The 15036-nt window shown below is 46.2% G+C and overlaps 1 protein-coding gene across 9 annotated transcripts in view; it reads right to left on the bottom strand.

The window, feature by feature from the left end:
* ATP8A2 (ATPase phospholipid transporting 8A2) overlaps nt 1-15036 on the bottom strand; it is a 651437-nt gene that overhangs the window by 441356 nt on the left and 195045 nt on the right. For all 9 annotated transcript variants that reach the window (XM_086715021.1, XM_086715056.1, XM_086715049.1 and 6 more), the window contains 7 exons: nt 13169-13274; nt 12077-12159; nt 9223-9272; nt 6678-6747; nt 5754-5838; nt 4632-4771; nt 2188-2326 (listed from right to left, as the gene is read on the bottom strand). In XM_086715021.1, the coding sequence (XP_086571147.1) occupies nt 2188-2326; nt 4632-4771; nt 5754-5838; nt 6678-6747; nt 9223-9272; nt 12077-12159; nt 13169-13274 (673 nt within the window). The remainder of the gene's footprint in view (nt 1-2187; nt 2327-4631; nt 4772-5753; nt 5839-6677; nt 6748-9222; nt 9273-12076; nt 12160-13168; nt 13275-15036) is intronic.

The raw sequence follows: 15036 nt of genomic DNA on the forward strand, positions 1-15036 counted from the left end.
ACAAGCCTCACAGCCTTCAAGTCAAACTTTCCTTTAGGAATTACAATCCATTTTTTTTCCTGGGTTGGCTTTTAAGCCTTTGCTTTCATTTGCGTGTATTCTAAACTCCTCCAGACCCTGATATGCTCAGGTATGACAAAAGGGACAAGCAGGAAAAGGGATGTGGGCGCTGCCTAAGGACAGGGTGATTTTGCAGAGAGGCCATGAGAGGGACAGTGGCCTTTTACCAGCCAGCACACTCACACTCTCTTCTTACAGCAAACACAAGAAAGCACTTAAGGAAGTCGTCTGGGGCTAGGGGCATAAAAAGGTCATTAGTCCAGCAAGAACACTCAACCTCTGTTTTCCAGATCTTATCACCGTAGTACAATTTTACCTACCTTTTGATATTGCTCTAAGAGAGCAGAAAGCACACCCCTAAATTTTCAGTATTTGGGGGCAGCAGTCAACTTTATGTGCCCTATATGAACAAAAGGAGCCACATATCAGCAGGTATTTTAACCCAAATTTTATGGGAAATCATACCTGAAGGGACAACACATACATATAGAGAGAGAGAGGGGGGCATTATCCCAAAAGCACATGTTTACCTTCTTTTTAAAAAAATGTTGACATCACCAAAGGGCTACAAGCTATAGAATTTTATTTTCTAGTAATAGTGAGGGATCTGCACAGAAATATCATCCTACTTTTGTCCAGAAACATGCATTTGACAGACAACTAACACAAATCAATAGGTAATGTCTATACCTGAAGCTTCAGAGATGGTTATGAATCACCTGTCACTCGCCTGGGACTTTAATTTCAGTGGTGTGGGGGCCCAAATTGCATTTGATTAGTCACAACCTTGATAAGAAATGATTAAATGACTCTTGTCTATAAAAAAAAAATTCACTTCAAAGGGTAAGTATTGACTACAACTGTGGTTATCTGGGAGAGCTGATTCAAAACAGAAGGTTTAAGGAAAGGGCCACCATTGGATTCAGGTGATAACATTCCAAGGCGACCGCTCCAAACAGGATACCAGTAACCCAAACCTGGATGCTCCAGTATGTTCCTTTCTGAAGTCAGGGGTAACCCGGAGTCTGTTTCCATAAAGACATTATAAGTCATGTGGCCTCACATACTCATTTGATCACATGCGCACCTGGGCTGGTGCTACATAATGACACTGGAAGTGGCAGAGAACTTCAAGGGAACTTAAGCAATCGAAAGGAGACCTTCTAAAATGAGTCATTTCTGGGGCGCCTGGGTGGCGCAGTCGGTTAAGCGTCCGACTTCAGCCAGGTCACGATCTCGCGGTCCGTGAGTTCGAGCCCCGCATCAGGCTCTGGGCTGATGGCTCAGAGCCTGGAGCCTGTTTCCGATTCTGTGTCTCCCTCTCTCTCTGCTCCTCCCCCGTTCATGCTCTGTCTCTCTCTGTCCCAAAAATAAAAATAAATAAACGTTGAAAAAAAAAAAATTTAAAATGAGTCATTTCAACTCCTTCCAAACTCAAAATGTGCCTCTTTAACATGAATGAAGTTATTTGGACTTAAAATTCCCTTTCTTCAATTTTCCTTTCTGTGATGTTTAGCAAGCAAAGAGGTTACCAACCCAGGCAGGGAAGGGAAAGAAAGACACAGCGCTCTTAGAAAATCCATCAGTTGGTAAAATCATCCCAGTGGTCATAATTATCCAAAATTATAATGCATATTAAACTCAGTGAGGGATTGGGTGGCTCCGTCGGTTGGGCATCCAACTTCGGCTCAGGTCATGATCCCATGGTTCCTGAGTTCGAGCCCAGCGTCAGGCTCTGTGCTGACAGCTCAGAGCCTGGAGCCTGCTTCCGATTCTGTGTCTCCCTCTCTCTCCACCCCTCCCCCACTTTCACTCTGTCTCTCAAAAAATAATAATAAATAAACTCAGTGAAAACATCTTAGCCTCAGACTAAAACTTTGTGAAGAAAGTGATAAGAAAAAAAAGTCTTCAAAACTTGAATTCTGTATTCTACATTTCAGGGAGATGGAGTTTCAGTGTTTATTACAGGCAGATAATGCTCACAAGAGCATCTTCATTTGATTTAGGTAAACTTTCCTGGGCCTTAAAACATCATCTGTCAATGCCTTTGAGGAAGCCCTAGGCACTTCTACAAGACACTTTACAAACAATACAAAACCAGCATCAGGAAATTTTAAAATGCATTACCTATATTAATTGCAGTTTCTTGTTTGTCTCCTGTCAACACCCATATTTTAATTTCTGCCTTCAATAGAGTCGCTATGGTTTCTGGAACACCTGCCTGAAGGCGATCTTCGATGGCTGTGGCTCCAAGTAACAGTAAATTCTAGATTGAAAAATAACATCAATTAAAGATCGGCACACGCTTAAGAGCAGCATTAACCACAAAACTGACCCAAAAAGGCAGTCAAAATGTTGACGGTTCTCTTATTTCCTGTACATTAAGCCTTTGTTTGCAAATAATTAATGATGCTTCATGTACTGAGTTTCAAAACTGTTTGCAGTGTTAGAACCACTCAAGACACAGAGGCAACCTAGTATTTATCATTTATTTCCTGGTCCATGGGCATGTTAAAATAGAAATCACCCAGCGGTAAAGCATACAAGCAAGTTATCCTGAGGATAGTCAGTACGTGAGCCCTCCCCTCTCCACTGATGAGCTAAGGACATACCATGTAATAGTTAACACGGAAGCAAAACTGATTCTAGATGATAACGCACATCTGGCAATACAAAGCTAAGAGGCCGTGGATGCTAACAACTTAAAAGCCAAAGAAAAAATATCAAAGGATTTTAAGATTTTAAGATTGTTAAACTTCTTCCAGACCCACAAAGGGTTAGTTCACAGTGAGGATGGGTGTGAATGCACGGGGATGTGGAGACAGCAGCAGCCTGTACCTTGCCTGCTGGTCTGGCAGATTCCCCAGCCCCTGCCCAGAGAGCCTGTTAACCGCTTACCTACCTCCCCTGAGTCTCTCCATGACAGAGTACCTTAGCTTGATTACCTGATTGTGGGAAAAGCATCCACTATGTGCTTGGTGCAAAGGGTGCCCCATGGGCACGTCACCTACTTAACCGTCTTCTTCCTTTTCTTTCTTTTTTTTTTTTTTTTTAAGTAGGCTTCATGCCCAGAATGGAGCCCAATGCAGGGCCTGAACTCACAACTCTGAGATCAAAAACGGAACTAAGATCAAGAGTCAGATGCTTGGGATGCCTGGGTCGCTCAGTCGGTTGAGAATCCGACTTCGACTCAGGTCATTATCACGCGGTTTGCGGGTTCGAGCCCCGCGTCAGGCTCTGTGCTGACCGCTCGGAGCCTGGAGCCTGCTTTGGATTCTGTGTCTCCCTCTCTTTGCCCCTCCCCTGCTTGCATTCTGTCTCTCAAAAATAAATAAACGTTAAAAAAAAAAAAAAAGTCAGATGCTTAACTGACCGAGCCACCCAGGTGCCCCGATTTAATCATTTTCTGATTCTAAAGTAATTTTGGTTATTTCCAGTAAAGCAGAAACAATGTACACTTGAATTTGGTTCCACTCCTACCAAATTCCATTAAAGTGACACGTAAGTAAATATAAAACTCAAGTAAAAACAGGGTATAAAAAAATTCAAGAGTAATTTTAAAAAACACAAAGAATGATAAAAGCTAATGACTCCAGAGTTCTAGAAACTGGAAATTGGATGGGCCAATGGTTGCCGACATGAAACAGAAAAAGGTGAAATCCAGCTCCCAGATGGGAGGGAATCTAATACCTAGAAAGCTACCTGACGCCTTGGGTTAAACTGAAAAGAACAGAAACAACATCAAAAATCAAAGTAGGCAATACAAAGCACCAATGGCAAAAGCAGCTGTTACTAGAATAAGTGTGAAAATTCTCAGAATGAACAATGTCCAACCAGCCTATGGGGTCTGATTCATGTAACTCATGTAAGTCAACAGGGTGCCTAATCTTAGGCAAACCCAGAAAGTCACTGACATTGTTTTTGACCTGATACTTCTTAAGATACCATTAACACTTAGCGGAAGCTGGTTCAATCTTTCAGGTAGCCCATAAAAACTAAGTGTTTCTTGGGGCACCTGGGTGGCTCAGTCAATTAAGCATCTGACTTTGACTCAGGTCATGATCTTGTGGTTTGTGGGTTAGAACCCCAGATCAGGGTCCATGCTGACAGCACAGAGCCTGCTTGGGATTCTGTCTCCCCGTCTCTCTCTGCGCCCCTCCCCTGTTTGTGCGCTCTCTCTCTCTCTCTCTCTCGCTCAAAATAAATAAATAAACTTTAATAAAAGAAAAAAAAAACTAAGTGCTTCTTAAAGCAAAGAAAGACATCATTAAAAGCTAATGGTTAAGGGGCACCTGCGTGGCTCAGTTGGTTAAACGTCTGACCCTTGATTTTGACTCAGGTCATGATGTCAGGGTTATGAGGCCAGGCTCAGCGCTGGACAGACAAGCAGGCTTCATGCCCAGTGCTAAGATTCATTCATTATCTCGCTCTCTCTCTGTCCCTTCTTCTGCCCCTCCCCTATGCACACACGCTCTCCGCTATACAGCAAAAGGATTCCTGTCCAGAGACTTTGTCCAATACGTGGTGGAGCCCCTCACTGGGCAGGTAACAAGTGTATCACGTGCAATTACCTTCTCTATGATCTCATAGCACTCTTCCAACCGCTGAGCTCTGTCTTTCAAGATGGTGCTGGCTTCTCGATAGACTTTAAGCCACTCCTCATACGCCTGCTCAGAGAGGTCAGCATAAGCCACACAGAGAGTCCTCAAGCCTGCAAAACAGCCATAGTGTATCCAGCGATGGAAAGAAGCAGGACGCCTTCCCTCATAGGTGACATCACGTGGCTCCATTTTATACCCGCACACTCAAAAAAAATTCAAGAAACTATCTGCTTTTTAGGTCACTCTGATTCAACTTTCACTCATCGAAAAAGGGAAGGTAGAAACAAGTCTACTGCATTTTGCTATAAACCACCTTGAGGATACATTTGAGAGTCCATGAGAAGCGAGAAGCCGTGAACGTGAACTCCCTACGGCAGACACGTACAGGAGCTGGGCACGATCTATACGTACGCGTGCCGTGGGCAGGTATCAGAAGTAGAGGAGGCAGGAGAGCAATAAAAGCCGGACATGCTACCATGTGGAAGACCCAGGCTTTCAAGCAGTCACATGTGCACGTGCACACGCATGCAGGCACACACACGCTCATAGCCACAGGAACACACGAAGCCAAGAAAGCAGCAGCCAGCACTTAGGCAAGGCTCCAACGTTCATCGTGTTCCCTTGCTGGAATCTCTGACATCCTTTCAGAGAACTCCTTTCCCAGTCTCTGTGGGCTCAGTGAATTACTGCTTCCTCAAGTCATGGATAAGCCAGCGTCACAAGGATCACGAGAGGGGGACGGGGAAGTGAGGACATGGGTTTTTTTGAAGAGGAATAATGACTACAGAATGATTCTACACATCGTGAGCTGGCCTGCCTGCTCCCTTCGTCCTTCAGGGGAAGAGCGAACAGAGTCATGCACGTAACTCTGCGTGGACTCTGGTGCACATGGCGTCATGGCCGTGGGCACAGAATGTGGAGGGTGGGGGCAGGGGTTGGCCCTAGGAAAGTATACTCCTAGGAAGCAAGCCAAGTACGGCACCAAACGGACGCGTCCATTCAGACCATGACCGCTCACCCCCGAGCATCAGCCGCAAACACTTGAAAGTAAAACTTCAATGGTTAAAAATAACATTTCCAAATTTCACTGACCTTCCGTGGCAAAATATTCCAGATGGCACAGGGTTTCTTCCATGTATTTTGAGTCTTTTGAAAGCCTCTCAAATATTACATTATCCTACAAAATAGAGAAACATTGTGACTGGCAAACCTTTAAGTAAACCCTGAGGTCAGCATCCTAAACCTAGCTTTGTTTTAATGATGCTTATCCAATGTGAATACTTGAGAGTACTTGAGCGGGCAGGTAGAAATACAGTTCTCAGACAGATTCACTCATGAGCTTTGGAAAACAAACTGGGTATGGATGTGTCCAGACAAAAACTTTGGGGAGAACCGTAAGCGTCAAGAGAACTGTCAGAGAGATAATGGTACCTACATTTACCCAAATTTGCAAAATATGTACCGATGTGTAGAACACCTTTATGCAGAAGCGGAAAGGGTACCATGCACATCCTAAACTGCACAAATACACTCTTGCTTCCTGCCCCTGCAGGAGCTCCCAGCCATGGCGTGTACCAGCCACTAGGCCCTGAACCCACTTCAGCTAACACTGAGCAACACAGCCCAGAAAAGCTCTCTGTGATGAAAACACAAAACAACTACGAATAGCTGTTTGAGAACAAACAAACACACACACACACACACACACGAATACTTAAAAGATCATCACAGGTCGTTATGAACCATTCCATCTTCCTGAAGTCACAACATAACGGTGATAAAATGAGAATCACAAGTCACACCCTAAGGATCTCGCATCACACGGCAAAGCGCTATTTCTGAAACCACCTATTGGCTAAAAGGAAGCTTTTCAGGGGCCACGGTTGCCACGCTGGCCTGAACCGCCACTGTGTTCAGTAGGCCTTTACTACCAAGTCAGACAGCGGTCAGGAGAAGCAGGTTCACAAAGGAGCCACCAAGGGCACCTGCTACACGAGACGCTCGGTCAGTACTTACAGCCCCCTTACAGTAGAGTCGAAGCTGGCCTGAAGGAGTTCGAACAATTACAGACATTCTTTTTCTGTCACTGTAAGAGTAGGAAAAAAAAAAAAGTTATCACTGGTCTGTATTGTAGGACCCATGCCCTATGATTAAGCACCAAACACATCGAAAGATGGCCTGGTAGTCCTAAAAATGGAGAAACTCCATTTTCCTTACCTTTTCCTTCAAAGGTGGGCTTTAATTGTATACCTCCCACTCTTTTTATTATACACAACGGATATAAACCTATTTTTTTCCCTGCCATGGAAACTCACTAATATAATTATGTATAGCAGGAGAGAAGAAACAGAAAACTTGACCGTCCGCTACGCACGCACATCTAATTTACTCCTGACGATACTCCGTAAAAGTGTTTTTGTTCTACGGCTCAAAATATTAGTAATCTGCCCAGTAAGCAACAGAGTGGAAGCTTCTATAGACATCCACTGAACTCAAGACTCTTGTTGGATCTTTTAACTAGAATAGAAAGCAATTACAAAGTCGTAGAACATTCCTCATGCAGCACTGAGGTGAGCCTCACTGCTGCCTTCCCCACTCCGACATGGACCCTCCTACATTGGTCTTTCATCATGACTCATGGTCACTCACGGAGCCTTCAATAGCTCCCCACTGCCTACAGGTTCCAATTCTTGCTGACCTCCACTCACCTCTGCGGCCTGGTCTATCTCGCACGAACCCGCCCGTTCACCAGCAGGCCTCCAGCACACCTGAAGACACGGCACACCACCCCCCCCTCCACGGCTCCTGCCCCTTGCCTCTCGCAGACAACATTCCATCCTCCTGAAACACGTCCTAACCACAGCGGGCCCCAGACCACCCACCCCAGCAAGGGGATTTCCAATGGACTATGAGCTCCTCAGACTAAGGGACATTCTCTCTCCAGCTCTGTGTAAGTTCCCACACCCTAACCCTAAGCACTCTGCCTGGCCTGGATTTGAATTCTCCCTCGGCCACCTAGTAGCCGGGGACTCGTGGCAAAGTTGTTTGCCCAGCACTTTGGTTTCTGAATGCGCAAAGCAGGACTGCCACCAGGTACCGCAAAGGAGTGTGGTCATGATTAAGTGGCTCTGGGAAGAAGAGGAGTCCACTAAAAAGAAATAGAACCACAGCTATAAGTGATCTTTTATTCCCGCATGTTCTCCCATAAGTTTTTAAAACATCCTCACGTCCATATTCACCTGCTTTAATTTAATTCCCTTTCCTCCTCCCTTGTCCCTCCAATAACTGCTCGTCCCAGTTAACACAGCCGCATAACAGCACAGTTTCCAGGACACCAGTAAGAGACGGGGCACAAAAAGTCCGGAGCAATGTTTAGTATGTTCCTCACCTCCACCCACAGGGACACTGTCTCCTACTCCCTCTATGAACCACTGCTGTTATCAACCATCGTTCTTCCCCTCTGAATAAGCAGCCACAAGGGCTCTTGACCCACCAAAGTTCAAGTTTTCAGTCCTAAAACTAAAGACTAGGGCTGGAAAGCATTTCCTACAAGAGAGTTACAAAACTGATCTTTTTCAGGGGTGCCTGGGTGGCTCAGTCTGTTAAGGGTCTGACTTCGGCTCAGGTCACAATCTCCATGGTCCGTGAGTTCGAGCCCTGTGCCGACAGCTCAGAGCCTGGAACCTGCCTCAGATCCTGTGTCTCCTCTCTCTACCCCTCCCCTGTTTGCACTCTGTCTCTCTCTCTCTCTCAAAAATAAAAACATAAAAAAAAATTTTTAAAACTGATCTTTTTCAAACAGCTTATAAAGCAGACAGAATAAACAATGTGTGAAATCATTTAACAAAGGTTATTTAAAAAACCCAAGGTTTAATAATTGGAAAACAGGCTCTCGAGGTAGCAAAAGAACTTTGCTCTCGTACTGACAGTCAGTGTTGAGAAGGCAAGAAACAAAACATTAAGATTTTTCAAAAGGACAAACCAGGAATGATCTAGGGAAGCAAATAATCAACAAATATTCCTGGGTCTGAAAATTAGATAAACCACCCTGGGGAAGAATGAGCTGGCATACAGAGAGAACAAGTGCCCAACTCAGACAAAGCCTCCGACGGGGATGGACTGATCTTACCTGTCTTGGCTTGTCAGTGCCCCAGGTCTGGCATGAGAGTGCTTAGATAAAGCACGAGGCACCACCTCACGGGACTTGGGAAAAACCAACAGAAATAAAGCCCTCCCCACCACACACTCCAAAGTATGCAGACGTGTCCGCGGCTGCTGATGCCGGAACAGCGGGTCTGGAAACCTACAGAAACAGGAGGCTGTGGGAGCACAGTGCTTCACTCGGGGAAAACACGCGTGCACGCACAGGAAAATGACGTGCTTCACTCTCTTTACAGAACGTCCCAAATTCCAGACAGGAGAGGGACTGTGGAGATCTACTCAGTAACGTTAATACCTAAGTGCTGTATTTAATCAGATCATACAATCTTGCAAACACTCTGATGAAGCTGTTAAATATATACGGAAGTATTTTATTCCGGTGCATGAAGGAGAAGCATACCTAGAAAATTCCAGGACGTTGAGGATTCCAAATGTCTGTTCCTGTCCCATCTAAAGGAAGAAAAACAGGCTCTTACCTGAGGTGCCAAGTATTAAAATCTCAAAACAACAGTCTCCCCAGTCGTAAACCTCTCTAGACACACATCTCCCCGTCCCTCCTCCTCCTCCTCCTCCTCCCAGCGCTCTCTCTTTCTGTATATAATCCACACACACATATCCCTCTCACCCTCCCTCTCTGTAATACATACACATCGATTACCTCTCCCGCTCTCCCTCCTCCCCACCTCATTCTCTCTCCATCTCTATCCCCCTGCCAAGGCCTTTTCAACAGGTACAGGGTTCCCACAAGCCAGTCAGGTGGGGTCATAGCTCCCCCTTCTGGTAGAAGCTTCTCATTCTTCTCTAGGACATCACAACAGCTGGCTGACCCTCCCTTCCAAGAACACCTGAAACCTTGGGGCCAGTCATGCTTCTGAATCCAGAATTTTGTACATTTTATTAAAATGCACACATACACCATGTGGCATGATTTCCCCAGGGGCTTATGTGGCCACAACACCCTAAAATCCAACACATCAATTTTCCACAGCAAAACGTAGGACACGGAGATTCCTAAGACCATAAACGGCCTCATGTCAGTTCTGGCTAAGTTTTGCTGCCAGATGCCTATTCCCCAAATACAGGAGAAAACTTTTTCGGAATCCAAAGCTTCCTGGATTCGCAATTTAGAAATAAGGATTATGGATCTGCATAAGATTTTAGAGCAATTCATCAAATGTTATTTTTCTTCAAGTTCTTCAAAGCTGGAACCTCAATGTTCTCGATTTTTCCCAGAAGGTTCCAGGCTGTGTGGACCGTTGCCAAACTCCTTAATCAAACCTGCTCTCTATTTCCCCAATACATCATGGTGAAAAGCACGTGGGCCTTGAAGTTCCATAGGTAGGAGTCAGAATCTTATTTCTGCCACTGAGCGTGTGGCCTCCTCACCAACGTGTCCCTCAGGCTTGAGAGAAGTAATGAATGAAGCCAATTATCCAGGGAAACCTGAGGCATCATTACTCTCCTGTGCACAACTCCCCTCACACCCAGAGATACAACCAGTGACCCTCCTCATCCGGTTCTTTCTCCTCAGGCTGTCCCAACTTCCTCAGAGGCCCACTCAGAAGCGTGCCCACCATTACCCCGCAAATCGGCCCAAGCGCTGTGACCGCCAGGTGCTAACCCCTCTCTGCTCTCAGATCAACCACTGGGCAACCACGTGCATCCCACGGACTTGACCATTAAGATGATCAGTAGCGGCCACTTCATGGCAACAGCTGGTAACCAACTTGAGAAGGTGGGGTTTGAGGACACTCTGGCTGAACAGGATCTCGAAGGTATTATTTATGGCCCTGAACTAGTCAGAGAGTCTCATGTACTCCCAGACACGTGGCCTTAATGGGCTAATAAAATGACAGAGGGGTGCCCATCCACCCTTCACCGACATCTACCACTGTGATGACAAGGTCAGTGGGCTCCCTGGCTTCCCTGTATTTAGCCGCTCTTGTGAGCAAAGCAGAAGCAGCCTTGTCTCCTTGTCTCTCCCACTCGTGCCCAGTCAGTCTGTCCCGCCTCCAGTCCCCACCGCCGCAATGCACAGAAACCAGCAGCACTCGTGCGACAGCAGATCATACATCGAAGGTTCTGAGTCTCCCCAAATTGAGGGGGGCGAAGGCTTGAAAACCTTCCACAAAGGAAATTCTGTATTCAGTCTGTTGCTTGGCTCCACCTCTAATGACTGCACCTTTCCCTAAGCGAGTCTTGCTGGTGATTAAAATGAAGTAAAAATAATTATGATTTCATCTCTGTCCTCCAGAAGACAGGAACACAAAAACGCCAAGAAATGGGCACTCTGTCGAGGTCTGGTATTTTCTAGGTTTCGCATTTCTAAGTACAAGAAAAAAATGGAACACTGCCAAGTTAGGAACGATAACAGCTATGTAAGTTAGTAGTGAATTTCAAGTGCATCAGCAAGGTCTAGAGACACAAGATACATAAAGGCAAAATCCGTTATAATCCGTCCGTCCTCCCCAAATTGAGGGGTGCAGGAAGGCAGAGGAGAGAGAAGTCAGTGACTGCTTCCAGGCCCTTCATCAACACAGACTGTAGCGAAATGCAGCCCCTCTAACAGTCAGCATCAAAAATGCCAGGGCATTGCCAGTCCCAACCATCAATTTCCCCCGTTACCTGCCTCAAGGGTCCCTACTGGATGTTATATTTGATTTCCATTTTTTCCTGTCACCAAATTTCTCCCTCAGGCTTCCTGAGCAGCCAAACTCAAAAAAACCATACAAATAGAAAACAAAACAATCATAAAATAAACAAATCCCTTGACTGTAGGGAAAAGAAAAACTCGTGTAAATAACAAAGATCTTAAGTGCCAACTTGCCTCTCCCCCCGCCAGGGAGACCGAAGCTAATGCGCCAAGGGCTGTGCTGGGCAAGAACTCTACGTGCCAAGGTTACAGAGACAGAGTCACAGATCCTGTCCTCAGGACAAGTGGGCCACGTGCTTATTTCCCTATGACAAAACCAAGAGCAGGCTTGCTAGGTTCTTTACTACAAATCACACCAGCACATGCAAGACTTGTGGAGAAGTATCTCTGAGAGAAAAATGCCCGCAACACAACATGAATAAGCTGACAGAATCCCGTCATGCCCGCAGTTTCGCAACGGGGCCTAATCCTCACGGGAGGGGGAAAAAAAAAAAAGAAGAAATGTAGCTATCGTGTTTACATCAGACACGCTATTTCAAACACAGTCTTCAAAAAAGGAGGTGACATACAATGTCAAGAGGTACCCGGGCTCGTCACTTACGGCTTCTATGATGACCGAGTACGGCGTTCTGGCGGTGAAGACAAAACCCAGCTTCCTAGCTCCCTTCACCAAAGCGGCTTCATCTGTCAATAGAGTTGACAAGGCATTGACTAATCGCAGGTAATGGCAGAATTCTGTGGAGCACGTATTATCTTACACATTAAGCAGATCGGCAGCAGCTAGAGAGGCCCAGCCTAAGCACACAAGGGTAAGGACTCAGGATTTAGGAGGCGCTCGCTCAGTCCGCCACCAGGATCCTGAAGGCAGCACTTTCGTTAGGTGGGAAAGACAGGACCTAAAGCTGATCGTCGGGACAAGAGTGCTGGTCTACCTACTATCCTCCATTGGGGTCAAGTTCTCCTTAAGGAACTTAAGCTACATTCCCATGGCTTCCTGACTAACCCATCTTGTCCTTGCGAGGCAGCGTTTCACTTCTAGTATGGTAGGATTCGGAGCTCCAGGAAGCGGGTCGAGAGTCAGCACCCAGCTTCATCAGCAGCTGGAGAATCTACGACGGGCAGAGGGTGAACAGGGAAGCCAGGCCACCCTCCCCTGAGAGTTTTGTCCAGTGCAGGGACTTTTTTTTTTTTTTTTTTTGCTTTATGATGATTTTTCCTTTGCTCAAAATTATTGGAGAATAGTAGCGTTCAGGTTAAACGTTCTGGTAAACTGAAAATTACTGACACATACATGGCACAACATTCACAATACACTTCAACAAATTTTCAGAGGACTCAAAGACAGGTATGTTCCAAGCTGAAATTATGATTTGATCTTTCTCTTCCACTGCATGTAGCCTCTTATGAGCAATAGTGATTGCTATGTTATTTTTGCAAGGGACTTCTGCTAGGAGCTGCAAGATGGCCTGGGGCCTCCCATCGTGGTCACAGTGTTACAGAGTCAGGAGGGCCCAGCGCCACCTTTCTGTGGCTTTATCGCTTGTGACCATAACCTGTACACTGCGTGAGGCCAGAGGTAAATAGTGGGGTCTTCGTGAAGCCGACCTCCCTACCGCACCCTCCACAAGTAAATGCAGACAGCCAAGCCTCCAGAAAAGGGGATAGCAGGGCACACCCAGCCCAGAGCCCTCACCTGGGGAAGAAGCCTGATAGATGATGTTATCTCCATCCTTCTCAGGGACGACGGTGTGGCACACGGCCAGAAGGGTGAGGAACTCCTGTATGCACGGAGCTGTGGGCTACAGACATAAGGCAAGGCGATCATCTGTTAAAACACCGCTGGCATACAGCAGGGTTAGATTCGGCCATCCCCTGCTTAGAGCCCGCTACTGGCTTTCGGCCCCCTTTCGAACACAGGTGGAGGCCCTAGCGTGGACCCCACGTCCCCCACGATGCCACCCTCTGGGTGGCAGCTGCTCTCCACCCAGCTCCACCTCCTCCCGCCTCTCCCCTCCCGGGTGCTCCACCAGCCGGTCTGGTCCGTAGGTCTTCTGACAGGCCTCCGCCCGTCCCACTGCCCCTTGTCCCCTCCACCTGCTCGAAGCCAATTCTTACTCATCCTCTCTGCTTCCATTCGACAGTCACTTCACCTGAGAAGTCCCCTACCACCCGTCTCGGAACATCGTTCTTAATGTACTAACCCTGGGGTCAGAGGAGAGCGAGGAGGCAGCACGCGCCCCTCCTAGAGTTCCCCCAGCCCCCGCCTCGCTTGCTCCAAACGCCTCGCACAATCCTGCCGCTCACGTGCGGCTTCCCCACGTCTGGGAGACGCCGGCGTGCCAGAAGGTCATCTGTCTTCCTCAAGAACGTAACCCCAGGCCCAGCAGACAGAAGGCGTTCAAGTCTACGTTGAATCAGTATACCGAGAGCGGACGCGCCAGGCGGGTGAGTCCCTGCTCTTTCTCTTCCATCGTCCTAGCATTTCCTCTACACCTTGTCTGTTCTTTAACCTAATAATTGCTTAAAAGCTATAAGGCAGTGCATCCCTATTACTTAAAAAAAAAAAAGAAAAGAAAAAAAAAGCCGTCCTGGATACGTATTTAATATCTTTCTCCCATCCTACACACACACTCCTCATGATTTTCATTGGGATTAGATTATAGAAATAATGGAGAAATGCCATCGTAATACTGTTTACCCATCTAAGAATACAGAAAGCTTTCCTATTGACTAAAGGCTTCTAATACTTCTAACTATAGGCCCTGGCATATTTTATTAATCTTGTTAATTTTTTATTCATTCAAAAAATACCTACATGCCTACTGTATGTGAGAACGGTACTAGACATCTTATCTATTGCTTTTTATGTTATGAATAGGATCTTATTTCTATTATACTTCAGATATAAGGACCAACACTGAGTTTTGTAAGTGCATTTAATGTCGCTTGTAATGAACCCCTTACCAGCTCTCCGAGTTTCAGCTGACTCTCCTGGGTTTTAAGGCAGACAGTTATTACATCATCCACAGATGACAGCATTTTCCTTTTCTTTTCTAACATATACCCTTGAGTTCTTACTGGCCCACTCAGGCTAGCACTCTAAGGACGATGTTCGAAGCCAGGGGTGATACTGGGCCTCCTTGTCCTCACGTTATTTTAACGCCAAGGTCTTTTATATTTCACTTTTTGATAGGCAGCTGGCTATAAATTTGAGACAGATTTGTCTTTTCACTGATCAGGAAGCAACTCTATGTTTTCTGATTTCTGCAGAGTTTTTGTTTTTAGTTTCTCAGTCACAAATGGACAGTGATCGGTATCTGAAAACATTTTGAGTTTCTCCCCTGACCCGTCAATGAGACTGAAGAGCAGCCATGTGGCAGCGAATCATAACCGCTCACACGGCTACTTCTTATCCGCCTTCAGGAAAAGAAAATGCACGTTCAACTACGGTTCAGTGAAATCAAGTAAGTTAGAGGATTTACAAATTCCCCAAGGTCTACACGGCAAAGAGTGCTGGGGAATCAGCTCCAGTGACTCCAACATATCAGGGAATCGTTTGCT

Source organism: Puma concolor, chromosome A1 (assembly GCF_028749965.1).
Source record: "Puma concolor isolate L17-30 chromosome A1, mPumCon1.1.hap2, whole genome shotgun sequence".
NCBI classification, from domain to species: Eukaryota; Metazoa; Chordata; class Mammalia; order Carnivora; family Felidae; genus Puma; species Puma concolor.